General features: G+C 70.6%; 2 protein-coding genes across 2 annotated transcripts; both read left to right on the top strand.

Moving 5' to 3' along the window:
* The first annotated feature begins 692 nt into the window (after positions 1-692).
* Positions 693-9,901, top strand: GLI1 (GLI family zinc finger 1). Its single transcript, XM_067529787.1, has 11 exons — positions 693-801; positions 1,279-1,374; positions 1,475-1,670; positions 2,138-2,291; positions 2,518-2,616; positions 2,873-3,013; positions 3,240-3,389; positions 3,983-4,147; positions 5,218-5,466; positions 5,608-5,887; positions 6,717-9,901. Exons 1-11 carry the CDS (start codon positions 693-695, stop codon positions 8,909-8,911), a joined length of 3,834 nt encoding a protein of 1,277 aa, XP_067385888.1. The 3' UTR covers positions 8,912-9,901.
* Positions 9,902-14,438: 4,537 nt separating this feature from the next.
* LOC137140885 (zinc finger E-box-binding homeobox protein zag-1-like) lies at positions 14,439-23,279 on the top strand. Its single transcript, XM_067529572.1, has 7 exons — positions 14,439-14,537; positions 19,846-19,995; positions 20,438-20,616; positions 20,894-20,981; positions 21,211-21,806; positions 22,151-22,313; positions 22,708-23,279. The coding sequence occupies exons 1-7, from the start codon at positions 14,501-14,503 to the stop codon at positions 23,277-23,279; spliced, it is 1,785 nt and encodes a 594-aa protein (XP_067385673.1). The 5' UTR covers positions 14,439-14,500.
* The last annotated feature ends 729 nt before the right edge of the window (positions 23,280-24,008 follow it).

Here is a 24,008-nt window from a genome sequence, read left to right on the forward strand (position 1 = left end):
GAGGTTGTGCCACAGGGCGCCCGGGTACCGACCGGGGAACAGCTCTGCACTGGCACATGGAGCAGCACCGCCCGGCTCTGGGGCCTGGCATCCCGGCAGGATGGGAGGAGTCCCAGGGGGTCGACCGTGGAGGCCTTGTGGCCTCTGGGGCCACATCTGAGCCACGGAGTGACCAAGGGGGAGGGGGAACTGGCCTTCCCCATCCGCCCACCCGTGCCCGGCTCAGTCGCTGTGCCCAGCCTCTCCGCTCGGCCGGGGCCTGGCTTGTCTGGCATGTGGGGGGGCAGGGTTTTGCCCGGGTGCTCGACCTCCCCCCCCCCGGATCACTCTGCCGCCCCCAGGCTGCACCCGCATCTCTCCCTGCCCCTCTCTGGGGATGGACCCAGGCCCTTTGCCGCTGGCGGGGGGGTGGCCTGCTGGAGCCAGAGGCCGTGGGGAGGGGCAGCCCAGCGTTGCTGAGTTCGGCATGCGGCACGCATGGGAGCCAGGGGGGAGGAGATGCCAGGGGCCGGGTGCGCGGGAGCCAGGGGGCGCGCGGGAGCCAGGGCAAGCTGGCAGGGGGCACCCAGGGTCCGCACAGTGCCAACGCCCGCCCTCTTCTCTCGCAGGCCTGGCCCCGCGGCGGGGTCCGCGGCTCCCCCCGCCCGCCCGGAGCGGATGTGCCCCTGAGCGCGCCCGGGGCCCGACGGATCATGTTCAACCCCACGACGCCCCCCGGGGGCAGCTACGGGCAGCACTGCTACCTGCGCCCGCTCCACGGCCCCGGCCCCGGCCCCGGCCCCAGCAACGGCCTGGCAGACGGTGAGTCCCGGCGCCTGCAGCCCAGAGCGTCGGCACCGAGGGCTGCGGTGACCTGCCGTGGCACCCGCCCCACTCTGCACCCGTCTGCCTGTCCCACCCGCCGTCTGTCCCTCCCCTGCCTGCACCCATCTGCCTGTCCCACCCTCCATCCCTCTGTCCATCTTGCCCTGCTCTGCACTCCTTTACCTGTCCCACCCTTTGTCCATCCGTCCATCTGTCCCTCCCTGGCCCTGCGCCCCATCTGTCTGTCCGTTCATCCGTGCCTGCTCTCCATGGCTCAATCTCACCACCCGTCCTCCCTTCACCCCAGCCCAAGGGGACCCGACAGTGGCTGACCGACAAAGGCTGTGTCCTTCGGGGCCAGGGATCCCAGGCATCCCCCCGTGGGTCTGGCCGTGCGGGACCCCCACTGGGCCGTCAGTGGGGAGCTGCCCCCTCCATCGGTGCCCAGGACTGACGAGCCCGGCTTCTTTCCAGGGCTGAGCGACTTCCCCCTGTGCCAGGCCAACCCGATGGGCCACCACCTTGGTTACGGGCTGGCGCCGAGCGGCGAGCATGCTGGGAATGCCGACGGTAAGCGGGTGCCCGGGGGGGGACCGGCTGGTCTGGGGGGGTTCCCCTCTGTGCCAAGGCCGGAGGTTAACGGGCGCCGTGCCGTCTCTGCCCGGCCCAGGGTCCCGGTTTCCCACACCCCGCGGTGCAGCCAAGCTGACCAAGAAGCGGGCGCTGTCCATTTCGCCACTGTCCGACGCCAGCCTCGACCTGCAGACCGTCATCCGCACCTCGCCCAGCTCCCTGGTGGCCTTCATCAACTCCCGCTGCGCCTCCGCCGGCGGCTCCTACGGGCACCTCTCCATAGGCACCATCAGGTGGGCCCCAGAGCCAGGACTGAGCCCAGCCGGTCCAGCTCCCAGCAGCCCAGAGCAGCCAGGGTCTCTTCCCAGCTCTGGGAGGGGAGTGATGCCTAGTGGTTAGAGCAGGCGGGGGCTGGGAGGCGGGACTCCTGGGTTCTCTCCCCAGCTGTGTCGCTGCCCCATTGCGTGACCTTTGCTGAGTCCCTTTGCCGCACCGTGCCTCAGTTTCCCCACGTATTGGACGGGGGGCAGCGATCTTGAGTGAGGCCACGGAGGGGCAAGGGGGGTGCAAGTTAGTGACTGAGTCTGTGCCAAGGGTGGGAAGGGGGGCCCGGGGCAGGCTGAGCCCCCTCTGCCTCGATGTACACATGGTGGGAAGCCAGAGGCCAGGTGCGATGGGACCCGCAGCCCAGGCTGGGATGGGGGGGGGGCAACACCTCCGGGGGGGGGTCACACTCACGCTCTCCCTTGCGGTTTTCCAGCCCTTCCCTCGGCTTCCAAAGCCCCATGGGTCACCCGAAGGGTCACGGGGCATCGTTCAGCCACACGCCCCCCTGTGGCTCCCATGAACCCCTCGCCGGCCAGCTGGGGCTCCTGCACCATCCCCCGCCCTGCGGGACACTGAAGCACTGCCAGGTAAGGGGACCCCACCCATCTGGGGGGAGCACCCAGCGCACGGCGCACCACGGCCACAGGCAGGGGGGCGGCGCTGAACCAAGGCTGAGAACCAGCCCCGCTCGTCAGAGGTGTTTAAAAAGACAGGAGCAACCGCACCAGGCCTTGGGGGGCGGGACAGGGCCGCCGTGCCCCCCTTCTGTGCCCCGCTGCCCGAGCTCATGGCGTTTCCCCCCCCCCACGGCAGCTGAAGTTGGAGCCAGCCCTGACCAGCGGCCTGGACGCCAAGGGCCTGGAGGAGCGATCGGAGGGAGATGTCTCCAGCCCGGCCTCCACGGGGACGCAGGTAACGCCCGGCCCGCGGGGCCAGGCGCAGGGAGGGTCCGGCTGCCCCTGCCCCGCAGCCAGGCCCGGAGCCCAGCGTCGGCCGCGTGCACCGGGCACCACTGGGGGGGCGCTGCTGGCCTGAGCACGGGGCGGGGGGGAGGCTTCAGTCGCCCAACACGGGGCTCCCGGCTTCGGGGCGCATCTGCGGGGGCTCAGCTGCTGGCGCGTGGGCCCCGGGCCACTGACCCAGCCGCTCCCCCCCGGCCCTGCCCTAGGACCCGCTGCTGGGGATGCTGGACCCGCGGGAGGAGCTGGAGAGGGAAGAGGCGAAGCAGGAGCCGGAGGCTGTTTACGAGACCAACTGCCACTGGGAGGGGTGCAGCAAAGAGTTCGACACCCAGGAGCAGCTGGTGCACGTGAGTCGCCGACCCCGCCCCTCCTTGGGGGGCAGCTTCCCGCGACCCACAGCCCCTCCTAACCCAGCCCTGGGCTCCCCCCCCCCCAGCACCAATGGTGCCCCTCACTCCCGACCCCCAGCCCCCTGCCTATCACAGCTCCCTTGTGCCCTGAGCCAGCCCCAGAAGCCGGGGGGCCCTGGCAGGCAGCCCCCCCTCACCGGCGCCCCGCTCCGTCCCCCCGCAGCACATCAACAACGAGCACATCCACGGGGAGAAGAAGGAGTTCGTGTGCCACTGGCTGGCCTGCTCCCGGGAGCAGCGGCCCTTCAAGGCGCAGTACATGCTGGTGGTGCACATGCGGCGGCACACGGGCGAGAAGCCTCACAAGTGCACGGTGAGTGTGAGCCGGGCCGGACACGCGCCAGCCGGGCAGGGGGAGGGGCAGCCCCCTGGGGCCCAGAGCCCCGACCCCCTGCCTGCCCCCGGCCCCGGGGGCCAGATTGGAGCTGGCGCCCCCTGGAGGGGAAAGGCCCCGTGTCCCGTTCCCCACCCCCGCTCTGGAGGGGGGGGGTTTCTATCTAGCTGGGCACAGCCCTGTCTCCCGCGCTGGGCGGGGGCGCTGGGTGCAGATCATGCGGCTGGGGGGGGCACCGAATCCATGACTGTGCTCGGGGGGGGGGGGGTGTCAGAGTGAGGGTGAGGTCGATGTGTATGTCCTGTGGGGGGATCGAGGGGTGCAGCAGGGGGTCAGGGTGTGCCCCAGGCTGGGGGGTCGGCCCGGGGGGGGGTGGCAGGAGGTGGGCGTATGCCCCAGGGGGTGGCAGGGGGGATGGGCATGTGCCCCAGGGGGATGGCAGGGGGGGATGGGCATGTGCCCCAGGTGGGCGGCAGGGGGGATGGGCATGTCCCGGGGGGGCACCGGCGGGGGCCGTGCGTGTGCCCGGGGGCGGCAGGGGGTGGGCGTCTCTCTCACGGCTCTCTGCGCAGTTCGAGGGCTGTCACAAGGCCTATTCCCGCCTGGAGAACCTCAAGACCCACCTGCGGTCGCACACGGGCGAGAAGCCGTACGTGTGCGAGCACGAGGGCTGCAACAAGGCCTTCTCCAACGCCTCGGACCGCGCCAAGCACCAGAACCGCACCCACTCCAACGAGGTACGCCCCCCGCCCGACATGGCACGGCCCGCGCCCCCCCCGTCCAGCAAGGTATGCCCCCCTTCTGAAATGGTACAGCCCATGCCGCCCATTCCAACAACGTTTGCCCCCCCCAGCTAACATGGTACGGCCCACTCCCCCCACTCCAAGGAGGTATGCCCCCCCACCAGACATGGTATGGCCCATGTCCCCCCCCCCACTCCAATGGGGTATGCCCCCTACCCAATATGGTACGGCCTGCTCCCCCCACTCCAACGAGGTACACACTGCCCCCTCATCCAGCACGGGACTCCCCGTTTCCCCCACACCAGTGAGGGGCACCCCAACATCGGCCCGTGCTAAGAAGGTTTGGCCCCCCCCAGAGCACGAGGGGCGCAGAGGAGGGGCCTGGGAGATCCCCCTGTGCAGAGTGGGTCCCGCAGGGGGCGTGGCTGTAAATCCCCAATGGGCGGATGGGGGGGCGTGTGCTCTGCCCACCCCCGGCAGGAGGCCCAGGGGCCTGTTGGATGGAGCCGAAAGGTGGCTCCAGGGGGCCCCGTGTCACACCAGCCCCGGCGAGCCGGTGGAACTCCCTGCCACTGGCTCTCGCTGGGGCCCGGGTCTGTACAGGCCTCACACAGGCACCGGGGCGGCCGCTGGCGCGTCGTCGTTATCGAGCTGGAACGCGGCACAGACTCGGCGCAAACCCCCGGCCCTGCCCGAGGCGCTGGCAGCCTGCGACTCTTCCGCCAGCCGGTCAGGGATTGGCCCCCGCGCGCCACGCGGCTGCTGGGCCAGCTTGAACACTGCCTGCGCCCCTTCCTCTGGGGCGCCAGGCGCAGGCGGGATCCTGGGCTAGGCAGACCCCCCTGGGCTGCTCCTCTGGGGTGATGCCTCTCTTCCCGGCAGGGCACGTGCCCGGCCCCACGCGGGCTCGGCACCACCTCTGTGTGAACCAGCCAGGCGGGTCCCTGCGGTCGCTCCTTGGGATGGGCAGCCTGCCGTGCCCAGAGGTGCCCGTGGGGCTGAGTCTCCTGGGGCTGGGTTAACCCCTCCCTCCCCGTCTCACTCCCCGCTCCCCCCCCATGCAGAAACCGTACGTCTGCAAAATCCCCGGCTGCACCAAGCGCTACACGGACCCCAGCTCCCTGCGCAAGCACGTCAAGACGGTGCACGGCCCCGATGCCCACGTCACCAAGAAGCACCGGGGCGATACGGTGCTGAGCCGGGCGCTGGCGGCCCCGGGGGCCCCCACGGACCTGAAGCAGGAGAAGGAGGGGGGCTGCCACGGCGAGGGCAGGAAAGATGAGGGGAAACTGATGGCGCCCGACGCCGCTTTGGTACAGAGTGTTGGGGGGGGGGCAAAAGGGGCATGGGGGGGGCTGGATTCTGGGCTGCAGGTCCTGGCGGGGGGGGGGGTGCCCCAGAGACTGTGGCTAATGAGGGTCCCCGGTTGCCCCTCCCCCGCCCTGTCTCCCCAGAAGCCCCAGCCCAGCCCGGGCGGCCAGTCGTCCTGCAGCAGCGAGCGCTCGCCCCTGGGCAGCGCCAACAACAACGACAGCGGGGTGGAGATGAACGCCAACCCCCGGGGCAGCTTCGAGGACCTGTCCGCGCTGGAGGAGGCCCCGGCCGGGGAGCCCATGGGGGCCTCGGGGCTCGCAGCCCTGCGCCGGCTGGAGAACCTCCGCATCGACAAGCTCCAGCAGCTGAGGAGGCCGCCCCCCGGCCAGGACCTGAAGCTGCCGGCCATCCCGGGCACCGGTGAGCGTGAGGGGGGCTGGGACGGGGGGGGGGGGGGGAGGAAGACGGGGCTGGGCGCGGGGCCAGGGGTTCCCTTGCGTGGCGCTAGGGAGCACCATGCTCCTTAAACCGTGGCCGCCGGCCGCTTCTGTTCCACGGGTCTCGTCCCCGAGACCTGGGGTGTGAAGCTCAGGGTCCTGGCCAAATTCAGAGCTCGGGTGTTTCTGCTCCCCCGCCCCCCCCCCCAATCACCCCATCCCCCTTGCCCTGCTGCTTCAGTGTGATACAACCCTCCTCCTCTGCCCCCCAGTCCCAGAGGCTGCTGCCGTTTGGGCCTGGCAAGGGATCCCTGTATAAACAGCTGCCGTGCTGCACCCCAGAGGTGGCTGCATCACAACACTGGGTGGACGGGCTCGGGGATGTTCCAAGGAGTGAAGCCAGGCGGGGACTGGGGCTTGGGCTAGGCTGGGCTGGGCTGGGCGGTGCCAGCCTCCCAAAGGGCCTCTCAGGGTCTCTGAGCTGGGACCAGCTCCAGGGCAAAGGGGCTGCCCCCCTCCAGGATTAAAGGAATGGCAGTAAAGGGGATTAAAGGGGTATTAAATGGGATTAAAGGGGTAGCCAACCCCTGGGAGAGGGTCAAAGACACTGAAGCCCACTTGGTGCTGGCTCAATTACAAAGCAAGGGTTTAGTTCGTGCCCCCCACGCCTGCCCCGCCCCCCGACCTGCCCCCCGGCACCCCCCTTCCACACCCGTCCCCCCAGCCTGTGGCCGTGACTTTTGGCCCAAATCCGCGCCCTGGGAGCCGGGCGCGTTCCCGCCACGTACCTATGTAATCCGCCCCGTTTGCAGGCCCCCCCGGGGAGATGCCCAGCCCATGCGGCCCGCCCCCCGCCGTCTCCCACCGCCGCGTCCTGGCCTCCGTAGCCCCGCTGGGCGAGCGCCGCAGCAGCACGGCCAGCACCGTCAGCTCGGCGTACACCGTCAGCCGCCGCTCCTCGCTGGCCTCCCCGCATCCGCCGGGCCCCAGGGCCGGCGAGGCCGGGGGGCTGCCCAACAGCCTGGGCCTGGCCGACGGCTACGACCCCCTCTCCCCCGACGCCTCCCGGGGTGCCGGTGACGCCAGCCACTGCGGGGGCCTGCCGGGCCTGACGCTGGCCCAGCATTACCGCCTGAAAGCCAAGTACGCGGCGGCCACGGGGGGACCCCCGCCCACCCCGCTGCCCAGCCTGGAGCAGATGGGCCAGGGCGGCAGGACAGGATTCCCCGGGGACTACCCGGGCCCAGCCGGGCCCTCCTTCCTGGCCAACGGCTCGTGGCGACGGCACAGCGCCAACGAATACCCCGGCTACAGCCTCCACCCGCACCTGGCACCCGGGAACGGCGCCCGCCGCGCCAGCGACCCCGCCCGGACGGTGGAGGTGCCACAGGCCGCCCCGGCGGTGCAGCGCTTCAGAAGCACGGGCAACGTGAGCGCGGCCCTGCAGCCCCCCGGCAGCGCCGACACCAGCCTGCAGCACCACCTCTTCTCCCCTCGCCCGCCCAGCATCAGCGAGAACGTCTTCCTGGAGGGCATGGCCGTGGAGGGGCCTGGCCAGGCCGGGGAAACCGACCTGCTGGAGATGGAGCAGTACCTGGGCTACCCAGAGCACGGCTTTCAGTGCCAGGGGCCGGGCATGGAGCTGCAGGAAGAGGGCACCTACGGCAGCGCCCACAGGACCATGGGGGGCATGCAGCTGAGCCCAGCTACCCACGGGGAGCTGGAGGGGGGCCTGGCACAGCCCGATTACTCCCTCCCCCCGTGCCAGGTGAACCAGCACTTCCAGGGCCTGTGCCCGGCCAACGCCGGCCTCCCAGCCCCCTGGGACGAGGCCGCCGTGGGCAGCCTGGAGATGAACCCGGCGGCGCCCGGCGCCATGAGCGACCGGCATTGCCACCCCCAGTACCCGGCCCCCGGCGCCTGCCAGCTGCAGCCCAAGCACATGGGCGGGTGCCAGGCGGGCGGGTTCGCCGGCGGGCAGCCCTTCAGCCAGTGCCGCCAGCTGCCCATCAAAGCCGAGCAGCAGTTCCCGGCGCCGGCGCCGGCCCCTTGCCAGAACATGAAGCCCCTGGCAGCCGTGCAGCAGCAGCAGCAGCAGCCGCCGGCCGCCCCCTTCGGCCAGCCCGGTGCTATGGGGCCGGCCCCCGGCGGCGGGTACCAGGCTGAGCCCCAGCAGGGCGCCTGCTTCGCCATGGGGCCGCTGAGCCCCCCGGGCCGGCGGCCCCAGACCCCCATGCTGCAGGTCAAGGAGCTGATGGTGCGGAGCTACGTGCAGGCGCAGCAGGCGCTGATGTGGGGGGAGCAGCCGCCGGCCCCCCCCAAGGCCGGGGAGGCGCTGATGGGGCCCAGCGGGCAGCCCGGGCACAGCCAGCCCCTGCGGCACCCGCCGCCGTACCTCAACCCCAAGTACGCCGGCTACCCGGCCAAGCCGGAGCGCCCGCTGGGCCCCTCCGAGAGCCAGGCCCTGCTGCGCCTGGCCGGCCCCGGCTTCGGCCCCGAGCTGGCGCCCCACCCGCCCCGCGGCTCCAAGCCCCCCAGCCGGGTGAACAGCCTGGGCTACGTGGGCGGCGCCTCCTACGAGCCCCCCGAGGCCAGCCCCCGCCGGCTGCTGCGGCTGCCCCCCCTCCACGCCCCGCCCGAGGAGCCGGCCGAGGCGGCCCCGGCGTATTACCCAGGCCAGGGCCCCCTGCCGCCGGGCAAGGACCGCAGCCACAAGCTGACGGGCGCCCAGGGGCACCAGCCGCCCAGCTGCGGGGGCCAGGGGCTTGGCAAGCCGGAGGCGTTCCCCTACCTGGCGCCGGGGGGGCAGGTCTCCAACAGCCTGGACTCGCTGGACCTGGAGAACACGCACCTGGACTTCGCCGCCATCCTGGACGAGCCGGAGCCCCCGGCCCTCAGCCCCGCCCGGCCGCCCCAGCACGGGCCCCCCAACATGGCCGTCGGGGACATGAGCGCCATGCTGAGTTCGCTGGCCGGGGAGAACCACTTCCTCAACACCCTCTCCTAAGGCGCCCGGCCCCCGGCATCGACGCCCCCCCCCGCCCCACGGGCAGGAGGCTCCTGCACCCGCACGCCGGGGCGTCTCGGCGCCCGCCCGTCACGGGGGGGGGGGGGCCACGGTGCCGCCCGACTGGCCCACGTCCGACCCCTGCCGGCTCAGCGCCGCCACGAGGGACCCGCGTGGGGAAGGGACGCCCCTAGCTGCTGGGCACCCGTCCATCTGTCCGTCCATCCGTCTGTCCTTCCACTCATCCGTCCACTCCCCCGAGGGACTCCTGTGGGCCTAGTCGTGATAGAAGCAGCCTCTGTCTCTCTCTGCAGCCGCTGGGCAGCCCCCGCTAAGAACCTGAGCTGGGCGACGGGGGCTGTGGAAGGGAAGGGCCTAGGCGATCCCCCTCCCTTCCCAAAACCCCCGGCCCTCCATCAGACACCGAGCAGCCCCCACCCTCCCCAAAACCCCCGGCCCTTTGGGGGTCCATCGCAGGAGACACGCTCCCACCCCAACCCCACTCTCCCCCGCGTTACCTGGTGTGGGGGCCTTGTACCGTTCCGGGGCTGAAAGGAAAGGGAACACCCGTTATAAGCAGCTGCCACACCCCACCCCAGAGGCAGCTGCATGAGCCCAAGTGGCTGCAGCCAGTCCCTGCTCAGAACGGGCTCCCTGGTCCATTCAATGCCCTGAAGTCGCCCTGGGCTGGCGCTCGGCCCTGAGGGGCGGGCCCTGCCTCCCACCTGCCCTCCGCTGTCCTGTCTGACATCAGAGCCGCACCCAAGGCCGGGAGGGCAGTGACGGGTCATGGGGGGAGACGGATCCGTTAGCTAGCCCCACACCGGCCTGCAATACCCAGCGCCCCCCCTGCCTACAGCGACGCCAGCATCCCATGCCCGGCTTGCCCCCTCCCTGGCCCTGTCTCCCGTCAGACTCTGCAAGTGTGTCCCTTCCAGAGACCCCCCATCCCATCGCTCCTTCTCCAGGCCAGGCTCCACTGCAATCCACCCCCCCCCCCCCAGCCCTCCATTCTGCCCCCCCCACCCCCCGGCACAGCGGGGCAGGGTCTTTCAGCAAAGTCTTAACTTAAAAACCAAAGAAAAATAATAAAAACACCAGCCCCATGAAACCCGCCGGCTTGTTCTCTCTGTTTAGTCGGCAGGACAAAGCGGCGCTGCCAGCCCGCGAGGGGAAGGCGATTTTATCACCAGGCTGGGCCGGGGAACAGTCTTAAAGGCCTGATTCTTGGTGCCAGCCGTGTGCCCGTCGCCGTGCCGGGCTGTTACCTGGGAAAGGAGGTCGAGGCTGGGCCCCGGCACGGCCGCAGGGCTGGAAGGGTGGCAGCTTTGCCGTCTCACAGGACCATCGTGCTGGAGTCGTGCTTGCCTTAAAGCCCCAGCTCCCGGAGTCCCGGGAGGAGGCGTGGCGCTGGGCTTTCATTCCCAGAATCCAAGTTTCTAGTGGAGAAAATCTGGCTGCGAATGGCAGGCCCCCCGGGCTCGAGTCGTCTGGAAAAACCTTGCGCTTTTTAGGCCTTCTGGAGGCTCCCCGACGTGCAGCCGCCAGCCCGCACCGGGAGCCGGGAGCCGTGCCAAGCCTACGTCGGGTGCCCTGGCTTGCCGAGCCCAGCAGAGGGCAGCAAACTCACGTGGCCGCTTCACCTCATTCCTGGGGAAGGGATGGAGGGTTGGGAGCCTGGGCGCTGGGCGGGGGAGGAGCGGAGTCGCTGCCTGGGTCCTTCTAGTCCCGAGGGGGCCCCCTTCGATGAGCAGACAAAGCTGACCGCCAAGGGATCGGTTGTGGCACCATGCACGGTTCACCTGTGGGACTCCATGCTGCAGGAGACCAGAGTCCTCGGCTCCTCCAGGTGAGTCCCCTTTCGACACCATCGTTATGCGCCCTTGCCAGGGGCTGGCACTGGCGCAGCTGCTGCCGGGCTGCTACCTCCAGTGCAGAAGGTGCCTAGGGCAGCGGCGACGGGGGCTCTCGAGTGGGAGGTTTCAGGGCTGGGGTCAGGCGGAAACGTTCCCCGCCCTGCCCAGGCCACAAGGTGGGCGAGGTCAAGCCTTCATCAGGCCAGCACTGACCTGGATACAAGGGGAGGGGGTGTGTTGCTAGCTAAGCCTCAGCAAGTGTGTCCCCCTGGTGCGGGGAGGGCTGTGCCCCCAGCCCTGGGTGCGTTTGTGTGTGGGTGCGCCCTCTGCATGCCCCCCATGTGCAGGGTCTGGGCAGGAGGAACAGGGGTCTCTGCAGATCCAGTCCCCCCAACTGGGCTCCTCTGGACCCTATGGGGGCGATAGTTCCAGGCCAGGGCACTCAGGGTGGCTGGGGCCATGGCTCCCTGCGACCCCCTGCCCCCGACTTCCTCTCCAGCCCCTCAGAGGAGCACAGGGTCCTCCTGGCACCCCCGCCCGGCCCTGGCCCCCGGGGAACCTGAGGTCAGGAGCTGCCTCTGGCCCACTGCCCCTTGGCCAGACCCCAGCCTCGTGGTGCCCCACACGCATGGAGAAGGGGCAGCGAACACCCCCCCCCCCACAGCCGGGGGCTCCTTGGGCCAGTCCCCCACTCAGGGGCATGAGAAGGAGAGCTGGGGCCTTTTGTGTGGGGGGGGTCACACCCATTGGGGGGGCAGGTGAGGGGGCACTCCCCCCCCCTTTGCACAGACCCAAGACCCATCCAGGCCAGGGGCGGCACTCAGAGAAGCCAGCAGCCCCCCCATTGCTGGCCCCCATAGCTGGGCCCCAGCTCAGTATGTGTATACGGGCGCCAGCGTGTGGGGCAGGACCCTCACTGGGGGAGGCTTTGGGGGGGTTCCCTGGCATCCCAGGCCACAGGGAGCAGGGCTGATGGAGGGAGGAAGGGGGAACAATTGTCTTGGGGCCCCGAGCTCAGGGCCCCCCCAAAGATCTGGAGCTGGGGTGAAAGGGGGGGCTGGGGCCCCACGTGTCTCTGGCTGGGCTGTGCAACCCCGCGGGGGCCTCTCTGGCGGGCAAAAGGGGGCTCAGCCTGCGCCTGGTCAGTGTATCCCCCCAACCCCCCATGGGCACTGACCCCCCCCCCCAGGGGGAGCACGGGGGGGCAGGGTTCTCGCTCAGACAGGAGCCAGGTCCAGGGCACATCACAGAATTCCTGGAAGAGCCAGACCGGGGGGGGAGATGGGGGCTGAGCTGGGGCAGCCCCCCGCCCAGGCCAACCCTCCTCCAGCCCCCCAGGAAGCTGTGACGAGGGGTTACTCACCGGGCTGCCCAGGATGCTGCAATTCGCCGTTCCGGCGTGGGCAGAGCCTGGCGTATGTTCCCCTCCCAGGGGCCTGTGGCTCTGGGGGGCAGGATGTGGGGAGAGAGCCTGCCCACATCTGGGGTGGGGGGAGCAAACCAGATGGTGCCTTAGGTGTCTAGAGCAAGGGGGCTGAGAGCCAGGACATCTGGGTTCTCATCCCAGCTCCGGGAGGGGAGTGGGGTGCGCTGGTTGGGGGGGGGCAGGGGATCCAGGACCCCTGGGGGTGGGATATCTGCCTCCCCGGCTGACCTGGGGGCTGGGGCAGCTGGACTTTCCAGAGCCCCAGGCATCTTCTGGTACCGCAGTGGTGACCCCACCCCGTGTGCTGGGCTGGGGGGGTCCGGGGCCTGGAGCGGGGTCGGGTGGGGGTGAGGGGGGCTCATCTTGGGGTGTTGGAGTAACTTAGCTCTAAGGAAGAGGCAGGGCTGAGACTCCCGGGATCTGTAAATCTCCTCCCCCCCCCCAGCTAGAAGGGGGAGAAACCATCTGGAAGAAATGGACTGAGGGTTCTGGGGGCCAAACTGCCATGGGGGGGCCCGTGCCTAGGGCTCCCCGGGGTGGAAACAGCTACGCCAGCCTGGCCTAGGCGAGCCAGGGGGCGGCTGGGTGCCGGGGGGCCAGCGTGAGCTAACGGGGGTTTCTGCTCTGATGTCACAGGAGGCGATGATGTCACAGCCCAGCCGTGCTGCTGCTAGATCCCCTCAACATCCATCACAGCCTCTTAGCCAATAGGATGCTGGGATGCAGCTTTAAGCAGCCCCTGGCCCCTGCCGGCCCCACTTGGGCCTAGAGCCTGGAAATCAACCTGCCCCAGGTGAGAAAGAGGCGGCGAAGGAGACAGGCTTCAAGGGAATCCGGGCCGGGGGCTCTAGGCTTCTCCCCATTTCACGGCAGGAGGAAACTGAGGCACAGAGAAGGGAAATGACACATTCGAGATCACACCGGGGCAGGGCTGGGAACAGAACCCAGGCGTCCTGACTGCCAACCCCCCACCCCACCCAGGCTCAGGAATAGAACCCAGGCATCCCGGCTCCGACCTCTCCCCCTGCTCTAAACCAGGAGACCCCACGCCCCTCCCAGCGCCAAGCCTAGAACCCAGGCATCCGGGCTTTCTGCTCTACAAACTAGACAAGCTGTCCACCAAAAATAGCGCTGGGGGGGGGGAGAGTGTTTCCCCCTCTTGATTTTCATTTTTTCACACCCCCCCACCCCAAACTTTCTAAGGAAGAAAGTTATTGGGAGGGGGGGCTCTTTTGTGTGTGTGTGTGTGTGTGTGTGTGTGTGTGTGTTAACCCTTTCCTCATCACACAGGCTGCCCTGCAAGGGCCTACGTGAGCTGCTGGTGGATTCTGTTCTGGCCATGGGTGGGGGTCCAGAGGGCTGCCGGGCGGTGGGGGGCGAAGGGGGGACGCCCCGTCCTGGCTTCCCTGTGAAAACTCATGTGTGATCTTTCCCCTGCACACCGGAAAACCACGTGCGAGGCCGCCCCCGGGAGGGTGGGCTGAGACGAGTCGCACCTGCCTGGTGACCACGCTCCGATTGGCCCCCTGCAGACTAGGGGGGTGGGGGGAGTCTGTGCGGGGGGGAGCCCTGGTGTCAGCGCACGTCCCTGGGTGCGTGGCCGGTGGCTGGACCGCCAGGCCCAGCTGCGCCCCCCTCTCCCCCCAGAGGAAATAGCCGGATCCCCGTGGCTTTAACTCAGTGCTGGTCCATGCCAGCCTGGCTCCTCACCCAGCCCCACGGCGGGGGCCAGAATCCCCCCCCCATTCCCCCCATGTGCCCACAGCTCCCTGCCCTGCCCTGCCCGGCTCCGGGGTTTCCCCCTGGCTCAGTTTGACCCAAGATGTGAGGAACCAGGGAGGAAGTTGCGGACCATGGACCCAGCAACATCCTGAGGGGCGGGGGGCAGGAATCACCCCGCCAGCCCCCCAGCCACCTGCCATGCGCCACTGTCCTGCCAGACCCCCCTGAGCCTCCCCCTGGCTTTCATTGGCAGCCCCCGCCCTACGGCCTGCCCCCCTGGGGTGTCCCCAGGCACCTTCATTGCCTGCCCCCGCGTGATGTTCTAGGTCCCTCCCCGCCGTTGCCTGCTCCTGGGGTGCCCCCAACCCCTCATTGCCTGTCCCCCTGGGGTGCCCCTGCCTCTCCCCCGGGGTGCCCCCCCCAGGGTGCTCCAGGCTCCTCCCCCCACGGCCTGCCCCCCCCCCCCCCGGGAGCGGACACCCCCGGGCTGCTCCGTCCCCGCCCAGCCCGAGTCCCGCCCTGGGGCGGGTCCGGGCAGCGGCCCGCGGCGCCCCGCATTCGACTCGGTGCAGCGAGCGGCCCCGCATGTCCCAGGAGCCCCGCGGCCGGCGCGGGAGAGGCGGTGAGGAAGCCCTGGGCGCTGTGATGAGCTGCCGGCCTCTGCCGGCCTCTGCTCCGCCGGGGGGGGCCCTTCGGGGACTCTGTTTATTAATTAGCAAATTAATTAGCGACCCTGGGGCGTGGGGGGGGGGCAGAGTCCGGTTCCTCCCTCCAGGGCAGCTTTGCCGCTGCTCGGCCCCGGGGGGGGGGCGCGGGGCTGGTGACCCCGAGGGCGGTGGGTCGGGGTTGGGGGGGGGTGCTAGGTCCGCCTCAGTGTCAGCCACTGTGGGAGTTTTACCCGGGCCAGCTGCCCGCTGGGGGGCGTGAGCGGGGGCCGGGGGAGGCAAGTGTGTGTGTGTCAGGCAGTTGTGCATGGTGGGTGTGTCAGGATTGTGCGTGGCGGCTGTGCTAGGTGCGCGTGGCAGGCAGTTGTGCAAGGAACGTGTGTGTCAGGCAGCTGTGCGTGTCAAGCACTTGTGCATGGTGAGTGAGTCAGGATTGTGCGTGGCGGCTGTGCTAGGTGTGTGTATCAGGCAGTTGTGCAAGGTGTGTGTGTGTCAGGTGGTTGTGCGTGGCAGGTGTGCGAGGTGGGTGGGTGTCAGGCGGGTGTGCGAGGCGGGTGTGCAAGTCTCTCGCCCAGCAGTTGTTACTCATAGTTTCCTGGCTGCGCTGGGGCATCCCTGGGGAGCCGTGTCCTGGCCACGGGCCTCCTCTGGCTTCTCCCTCTCGGGGCAGGGGGCGGTGGGCAGGGCAGCGTAACGGGGCCTGCTTTGTACCCCCAGAGCAGTGCGGCCCCCGTGGGCAGGGACACTCCAAGGGCCCTGGGCTGGGGCATGGGGCTCATGCAGCGGCTGGGCTGTCCCCGCCCTGTCTGCGGCTTCATCAATTCTCCACCCGTTGGCTCCCAGCCCTCCCCTGCCAGGATCACCAGCCCCCTGCTACAGATGGGGAAACTGAGGCACCAAACAGGGGACGGGCGCCAGCCGGGTCCCACAGGGAGTCAGGGACAGAGCTGGGGATGGAACCCAGGAGTCCTGACTCCCCTCCCCTCGCTCTAACCACTAGCTCCGCTTCCCCCTCCATGACCTGGGAAAAGAACCCAGGAGTCCTGAGCCCCAGCCTCTCTCTCGTTTCTCCCGGGGCTGGGTGTGCTATTGAACACGCTGCCAAGGCCCCATCACGGCCGAACTCCCGAGGCCCAGCCTGGCCCGGGTGGGGAAAGGGGGGCCCTGGCGCCTGCGGGTGACTCAGCAGAGAGGGGGGACCCCGGCGTGGGGGGCTGGAGGGGGGAGCCTGGCACAGGGAAGCTGGAGGCCCCGTGATGGATGGGGCTGAACTGCTGAACTCCCAGGGGTGGAGGCAGTGGCCGCTATCTTGCCTGGTACCTGTGCGAGGCAGGTACCACCCCACCCGCGTCTGTGGAGGTACCTGGTCAGCTGCGGCAGGCCGGGGGCACCAGGCCGGGCTCTGGGCCGGGGAGGGCTCCCGGAACAGAGGCAGACTGACCAGGCTTTGCCTCCCACCCCCCGAATCCCCAGGGGCTGCGGGTCGGGAGCGAGGGGCACTGGCAGAGCTGGGGGGACGGGTGTGAAGCTTGGCTTTGGCTGTAGTTTGCCCTGGTGCCCCAGCGGGTCCCTGGATTTGGCAGGTGCCTCTGCCCCCCCTCCCCAGCCTCCACCCCCCCCCCATGTGAGTGTGAAAGCCCAGCCCAGCGCCCCGCCCCCACCCAGCACTGCCCCCCCCCACACCCTACCCAGCCAGGTCTGAAGCCCTGAGCTCTTTCCCTTGCCCGGGGCACCACGTGGGTTCCGTGACATCATGGCCGTTTCCAGAGCAGCAGGCGGTGATGTCATCAGCACAGCGGCTATGATGTCATTGCAGGGCGGAGCTGAAAAGGGCTCCGCGTGGGGGGGAGGGGGCGGCCTCGGGTGGTAACATGGCAGCGTGGGCTGCGTGTGACGGCGCCTGTGTGCGTTATTGCGCATCAGTGTGCATGACTGGGTGTGTGCGTGTGTGCCTAGGCGTGCGTGCGTGTGTGCCCACGTGTGACTGCATGTGCTATTGTGTAACGATGTGTGTTGTGCACCAGTGTGTGTGTGTGAGCGTGTGTGACTGCAGGACCCTGCATCTTCTCCCTCACGCCGGCCTGTCCCCGTTGTTCCCCCCCAGGGCTGCCCATTCCTGAGCGGGCCCAGGGCGGGTCCTTCGGCTGGGACCGGGCGCCCCCGTCGCTCTTTGGGGGTCAGGGCAGCGGGTGCCTGGCCTGGGCTGACGGGGTTTGGGCTGGAACCGAGCCAGCGACACCCAGGCGGAGGCGCCGCTGTGCAGCTGGGGCCCCCCAGGCCAGGCGGGTGCACGCAGGGGGGGCTGTGAGGGCGCCCGCCCATGCAGACCAGATGCCCGTGTGATGGGCTGGCTCTGGCTCTCTGCTCCCCTCTGGCTCCCCCAGAGCCCTGAGCTGGGGGGCGGGGGTCAGGATGTCCATTCCTTTCCCATAATCCTTTGCTCCAGCTGCCCCGTTTCCTCCTCCCGCCCGCGCCTGCCCCAGGCCCCGCTGTTGCAAGCGGTCCGAGCAGACAATGCTGTTGGCCCCTCCAGGCCTGGGCGGTCTCAGCGCCAGGAGACAAGCATGCCCCACGCTGCCCCCCAGCCAGCCTGCCCCCCGCCCGGGCACTGACGTGGGGCTGGGAGCCCAGCTCAGGGTTTCCACGGCCCCCTCCTGCGTCAGCTCCCACCCCCGCTGCCCCAGCTCGCTGCCTTCCCCTCCGCACAGCGCGCCCTGCGGGGAGCCCAGCTGCGATCACGGGATCCCCAGGCAGGGGTGGGAGCAGCCGCCCCCCAGACCCGCTTTCCATGGGCGGGGGATGGGAAGGAAACTGAGTCAGCGAGCTGGGAAGGAAACGGCAGCGTGTGTGAGCGAGCAAGCGAGCCGGGGAGCGTGCATCCTGCCAGCCGAGCGTGCGGTGGCCACGCGGCTCCGGCTGCGGGCCTGGCCTGCTGGCGGGAACTTCTGCCTACACGCTCAGCGCCTGCTCCAGTCCTGCCCACTCTCGGCCCCTCCCGGGGGGCCCCCGGCCTGGACGGACCCCAGGAGCTGACGTTTCCCCGGTCCCTGGGCTGCAGCCCGGGAAACGGGCCCTGCTGGGATCCAGATCGGACCCACGGGGCAAGGACTGGCCCAGTGACTGCTCCCCGCAGCCCAGCCGCTGCCCCTCACTCCCGACCCCCAGCCCCGGGCTCCCCGCAGCCCAGCCGCTGCCCCTCACTCCCGACCCCCAGCCCCGGGCTCCCCGCAGCCCAGCCGCTGCCCCTCACTCCCGACCCCCAGCCCCGCAGGGCCAGGAGGAGGTGAGGACGTTCCCGCAGACGGGGACAGTCTCTCTTTGGGCAGGAAGTGACACCTCCCCCCCCAGCTCCTGGCATGACGGGGCAGGGGCAGCCCCACGGAGCTGTGGGCAGGGGGGAAGTGGCTTCTAAGACAGGGAAAAGTCCTAAACTCCCGACCCGCAGGCCCCTGTCCTGGGCCCCCCCCCATCATGCCCTGGTGAGTCAGCGCCATGGGTGACTGGTGTGCCATGGCCAGTGCCCCGGGCCGGCCCCGATTACGCGGGCCAGGCTCGGGGGAGGAGGGCGGGGTGGCCAAGGGGGCACGTGCCAGAGACGCTCGCCCCGTTCCCGGCCGGCTGCCCTCCCCGCGCTCCCGGCGCCGTGGGGAAGATGGCGGCGTGGGTGCAGCAAGGGGCCCTACCCCGGCCGGCGGGGGCTGCGGGCTCCCTGCCCCCTTGCTGGGCCCGGGGGGATTTCCAGGCCTTGTTCCTGCCCCCCGGCTCCCAGGGGCCCTGCAGGGCCCGGCTCCCCCAGCCCCTCGCCGATGTCGCCTGTGGTGAGTCTGAGTCAGAAGAGCACCGGCTGACAGGTCTGGTGCCCCCGGCCGGATGGGGCGAGGGCTGCTTCTGGGGTGGTTGGACCCCCCCTTTGAGCAAGCGCAGCTTGGGGGGGTGGATCCAGTGATCCCTCTAGCCGGGCCACCCATGGGGCCCCGACCCCTGAAGGCTGGGGGTTAGGCTGGGGGCCTGGAGTGTCCGTGGGGTGGGGATCGTCTGGGCTGGTGACCTGGGCGTGATCCGGACCCCCCCCTTATCCCCTGAGCTGCCGTGCCCTGATTCGGGGCTCCCTGGACAGCCGGCCATGGGGTGCTGTGGGGCGGAGAGAGGGGCGAGTAGGGGGGGCCCTGCTCTGTGGACAACACGTGCCGTGTGGGGACCCCTGGGCCAGAGGGCCGGGCGGGGCTGCGGGGGTCTGTGAATGGGAGCATCTCTCCCCTGCCCACTGGGGGAGCTTGAAGGAGCAGGGCCCCGTGCCCTGGAGACCCTACAATAACAAAGGAGAGTGTGCCTGTGATGGGGGGGAAAGGAATCAGCTTATTGTAAGGAGCTGTGTGTGCTGGGGTGTGTGTGTGTGTGTGTGCGTGCAGTGAAGGGTGGGTGCACACCTGGTGGACGGGTGTGTGTGTGGGGGGGCAGGGGTGCCGTGTGTCCGTGCTGGTGGGCGGGGGGGGGAGGTTTAACCTTCGCCGGCCTGGGTCTCTGGCTGGCTGAGAGTCTGTTCTGTCCCGGCGCTCGTGCTGCCGGGGCCCGTGGGGGACAGAAACCCCCGAGTCTGGCGTTACTGGAGGGGGGATTCCTGGGGCTGCCGGGAGACCGGGGCTTTTTGGCACGCCAGGGCCTCTCCAGCCCGGTTGAGGGAGTAGGGGGGGCTTCAGGACACGGCTGCCCCTCCCCCCTTGCTCCTGACACTCCGGCCCCCCCGAGACCCTGGCGAGGGAGGTGGAGGGGCAGCCCCACAATTGCTGCACCGGTGGGATCCTGCCTCTGCCACAACAACTCCTGTGGGGCCGGCCGTTCCCCCCCGCCGGGGTGCCTCTCCCGAGAGCTGCCAAAGGGGCGTCCTGCCCCCAGCGGGGCCCAGGCAGCATCGGGGGGGGGGGAAGGGAGGCGAGTCCCTGGGCTGATTTCCTCCACCCTCCCCGTGGCAGGGGCGGGGGGCGCTGGGCCTCGGTGCAGGCCCCAGAGCCAGGCCTTGGGCGTTTTCTCACTTGCTGCCGCAGCGCCCAACACAGGCAGGGGCCGGATGTGCAAGGGCAGCTCCGCCCGCCCGCCTGCCCCTCCCCGGGACAGCTCAGGTCACCAGGAGCCTGCACTGGGGCTATGGGGAACCGTGGGGGGCTGGGCCGGGCAGGTGGGGTTGGGGGGCTGGGGCAGGGTGGATTTGGGGCACAGGCTCGGGTCCCTCTCCCCGCCCCTGACTCGCCCCTGTCTCTCCTGCTGCAGTTTTGGCTTTCAAGGCGCCCGGGGCCCGGGACCCCCAGGACAACGACCGGCCCCAGGGCCCCAGCCCCACGGGCTCCTCCTCACCGGCGCCGGGAGGCCAAGGGGGAGCCGCAATGCAGCAGAGACGCAGCCCCCCTGACCTCAACCGTGGTGAGTCCCGGCAGTGAACTCCGGCACCAGCCCTGCCCCTTCCAGGGGGTGCCCCAGCCCGGGGCTCCCCCCCCAGCTCTGCCGGTGCCCCGCACGCCCCACCCGCAGCCCCTGCTCGGTGCTGAGCTGTTCACCATCAGGAAGGGCAAGACCCCCCCTCCAGCCCCCCGCCCCGAACTGCCGGGCTGTGCGGACTCCATGGCTCCCAGCACTGGGGCCCAGACCCCCCCGGGCTGCCTGCCAGCGCCTGCACCCCACAGAAGGGAGCCAGGGGTCCTGAATGTACCTCTCTCTGCCAGCAGGCAAAGGCGGGGCTGTGGGTCAGGAGTGAGGGGCACCGGCAGAGCTGGGGGGCGCCCAGGGCTGGGCTGGCAGGGGGCTGCGGGTCGGGAGGGAGGGGCACCGTGAGGCTTGGAGGACGACGCCGCTCTCCCCCCCCCAGGTGGGACGCCGGAGCCCCCCGAAGCGCCGGTGTCGTGTCCGGGTGCCCCGTCCTGCGAGTGCGGATCCCGCGGCTTTGCCTGCCTGAGCCAGTGTGCATGGCTCCCGCCCCAGCCCCCCGGGGCCCAGCTGACCGTGGCCAGGCACTGCCGGCCCCCTGCCCGCCCCGCGCCCAGCCAGGTACGGCACAGCCAGCGCTGGGGGGCGGGGGGGGGGCAGGGGGAGGGCCGCCTGCGGCTGGTGCTTGGTCCCAGGAAAGGGGGCGAGGCCCAGCCCCGAGAGCAGCTGTGGGGCAGAGGGAGCCAAGGGGAAGCTGGGGCAGCGAGGTGGGGCCCTGAAGGGGGAGCTCAGGGAGGTGGGGGGAAATCTGGGCCTGGGGGGGCACCAGGGGGAAAGGACGGGGGGGTGGGGGCGAGGTCTGTCCGGGCCCTAACACGGGGTTCGTCTCTGGGGGCAGGCGGAGACGCGCCGGTTCAGGTGCCCGGCCTGCGGGAAAGGCTTCAAATACAAACATCACCTGAAAGAGCACGAGCGCATCCACAGCGGTGAGACCCCCCCGCCCCCCTCGCTGCACCCCCCCCCCACCCCACCGCCCTCGCCCCCCCCCCCCATACCCCAATGCTCAGGGTGAGATCCGGGGGGCGGGGAGAGCCCTGCATGCACGTCTCTTTCTCATCCTCCTGCGGCTCTCAGCTCATGTCCCTCCCCCCACCCCCCCGTGTCCGTCTGTCCGTCCACACCCCCGGTACTGACCCCCGTCTCCATCCCCCCCAGGCGAGAAGCCCTACGAATGCGCCACCTGCCGGAAGCGCTTCTCCCACTCCGGCTCCTACAGCTCGCACCTCAGCTCCCGCCGCTGCCTGCTGCCCCCCCCGGCCCCGTGGGAGGGCAGCCCGGGTGCTGCCAGGCCCCGGGGGGGCCACTTTGGGGCCCACGGCAGAGACCTCAGCCCCCTGCACGGCCCCGAACGGGCACGGCCCCTTCTGTGCCCCCCCGAGGTGGGGATGGAGGGAGCCGGAGACGCCAGCCTGGACCAGGCCTGCCCCGGCTCTGATCCCCTCCCTGTCCCCCCCGAGCCCCCCGCCACGGAGGAGCCCCTGGATCTGTCTCTGCCCAAGTGGGACAAGGAGCCGAAGGCCGGCCTGGTGCCCTTGGAGGAGCCTCCCCCGCCTCCCACTGAGCCCGTCTACACGCCCAGCCCCCTCTGCCCCCTCTGCCCAGCCGTCCTGCTCGGCCCCCTCGGCCCCCTCCTCCCGGGCGGGGCCCCCCGGCTGCCGGCCCCCCACTTCCTGCCCTTCCTGCTCTACCCCAGCGTGGCGGAGTCGGAGCCAGCGCTGCCCACGGGCCACTGGGAGCAACACGGACGGATGGTGAGAAACTGCCCGGGGCTGGCAGGGGCTGCGGGTCGGGAGTGAGGGGCACCAGCAGAGCTGGGGGGGGGTTAGCCCGGGGCTGGCAGGGGGCTGCAGGTTGGGAGTGAGGGGCACCGGCAGAGGGGGGGGGTTAGCCTGGGGCCAGGGGAGCAGGGGCTGCGGGTCGGGAGTGAGGGGCACCGGCAGAGCTGGGGGGGGTGGTGCTGGCTGAGCCCCCCCACATTCCCTGGTGTGGCCCATGCCAGTTGTGGGGGGGCTGCTCTGCCCTGGGGCTTCCAGCGGGTGGGGGACACGCTCCTGCTCTTGTCCCGCACTGACTGCCCCGGGTGCCCCCCCCACAGGGAGCTGGCGGGGCAGGGTGGCGCCCCCTGCAGGCGGGCGGGGAGCCGCGGGGCGGCCGGAGGCGGCTGCGGAGGACCCCGGAGGGGCTGTACCCCTGCGAGATCTGCCCCAAAACCTTCCGGAAGAGCAGCTCCCTGCTGCGGCACGAGTTCGAGCACACGGGTGAGTGGAGGGGGGTCCCGGGCGGGGGGCTCTGGGGGCAGGGAGGTGGGGGATCCTGGGAGGGTGATGGGGTATCCCAGCATGGGACTATGGGGGTCTGGGGCAGGGAGATGGAGGGATCCCGGTGATGGGGAGTCCGTGTGGGGAGCGGGGAGTATCCCAGAGGGGCTCCCCGGGCAGGGGGCGATGGGGGATCACGAAGGGATGATGGGGGGTCTGTGTGGGGAAGGGCGGGGATCCCAGCGGGGGAGTGGGGAGGTGGGATATCCCAGCATGGGGTGATGGGGGGTCTGTGTGGGTAGCAGGGAGGATCTGGGGGGGCTCCCTGGGGCAGCAGGCGATGGGGGATCCCGGGGGGGTGCTCTGCCCCGCACTGACCCGCCCGTGCCCGCAGGACGGCGCCCGCACCGCTGCCCGGTCTGCGCCAAGGCCTTCAAGCACAAGCACCACCTGGCGGAGCACAGGCGCCTGCACTCCGGGGAGCGCCCCTTCCAGTGCGCCCGCTGCGCCCGCCGCTTCTCCCACTCCGGCTCCTACTCCCAGCACCTCAACCACCGCCAGGCCCGCTGCCGGCCCCGGGGCGCCCCCCGCGGGGAGACCCTGCCCCCCACCTGCCCCGCGCTGGGTCCTGAGCCCCTGCCAGCGCTCGCCCTCTGCGGGTGCCAGGGGGCAGGGGGGAGCCCCACGGAGACGCCGCCCCCCAGGCCGGCCTGCTGCAGGCCCCCCTGGGCTCATGGCCCCAGGGAGATGCCATCCCCCAGCCCCTGCGACTCCCCTGTGCGCCTGGAGCCTGGGGGGAGTCCTGGCGAGCTGCCCCTGCCTGCTCCCCCGGCCAGCCTCTGCCAGCAGGCCCAGGGCTCCCTGGGCTACGGGGGGGGCCATGGAGGGGGCACAGGGAGCCCCAGCCCAGGGGGGGTCTCCCCTGGGCCTCGACTATCCCCCACCCCCCGCGCAGCCGAGCAGTGAGCAGGTCTCAGTGGGGAGTTAAATGGGGCCTGGTCGTGCACTGGGGGGGGGGGTCGCCCCGGGGCTGTAACGCCCAATGGAGGCACGGCAGCACCAGCACCCCGCGCAGGGTCCGTGCCCGGTATTCGCAGCCCCGAGCCGCGTGGCCACCGCAGCAGCAGGAGGCGAGAGCGGGACTGGGCGGGGCCGGGGGCTAGAGCCCCGACTTCCCGGGCGTCCGTGCCATGGCTCCGGGCCCCACCAGTGCCAGGGGCCGGCGCTTCCCGGGGCTTGTTGGGGCAGGCCCCTCGGGCTGAGGTTAAGGGCTGCTCAGCAGAGTGGGGGGGGGGGACCTGCCAGCCTGGCACCCCCGGGGCTGCCCCCCACATTCCCAGGACTGCCCACGAAGGAGGTGGCTAGAACCCCAGCATGCCCGGTGCCTGGCACCACCTCTGGCTGGGGGGGGTGTCGGGGGGGGTGTACACTGATTGTAAAATGGTGAGCAAGAGAAATAAAGAAATGACAAAACCAGCCCCTGGCATCAGCTCACAGAATGGGGTGGGGGGAGGGGGACACAGCATGGGGGGATTTGAGGTTGGTGCCCCCCCAAGGGACTCCTGGGTTCGATCCCTGGCTCTGGGAGGGGCGAGGGGTCTAGTGAGTTAAGGGGAGGGGCTAGCTGCCCCCCCACCCCCGGGAGAGCTCAGGCCACAGCCCCAGGGCCCAGTAACTGGGGTGCCCCCCCGGGCA

The sequence above is a fragment of the Emydura macquarii genome, unplaced genomic scaffold (assembly GCF_026122565.2).
Source record: "Emydura macquarii macquarii isolate MOO-44397 ecotype Brisbane River unplaced genomic scaffold, CSIRO-AGI_Emac_v2 contig_2994, whole genome shotgun sequence".
Taxonomy (NCBI): domain Eukaryota; kingdom Metazoa; phylum Chordata; order Testudines; family Chelidae; genus Emydura; species Emydura macquarii.

Excerpts from the sequence above, each read along its gene's own strand:
- GLI1 (XM_067529787.1), top strand. The coding sequence starts at position 693 with ATGTTCAACCCCACGACGCCCCCCGGGGGCAGCTACGGGCAGCACTGC. Across the intron at positions 3,390-3,982 it reads AGAAGCCTCACAAGTGCACG|TTCGAGGGCTGTCACAAGGC; the intron begins GTGAGTGTGAGC and ends CTCTCTGCGCAG. Across the intron at positions 4,148-5,217 it reads ACCGCACCCACTCCAACGAG|AAACCGTACGTCTGCAAAAT; the intron begins GTACGCCCCCCG and ends CCCCCCATGCAG.
- LOC137140885 (XM_067529572.1), top strand. The coding sequence starts at position 14,501 with ATGTCCCAGGAGCCCCGCGGCCGGCGCGGGAGAGGCG. Across the intron at positions 14,538-19,845 it reads CGGCCGGCGCGGGAGAGGCG|TTTTGGCTTTCAAGGCGCCC; the intron begins GTGAGGAAGCCC and ends CTCCTGCTGCAG. Across the intron at positions 20,617-20,893 it reads CCCGCCCCGCGCCCAGCCAG|GCGGAGACGCGCCGGTTCAG; the intron begins GTACGGCACAGC and ends CTCTGGGGGCAG.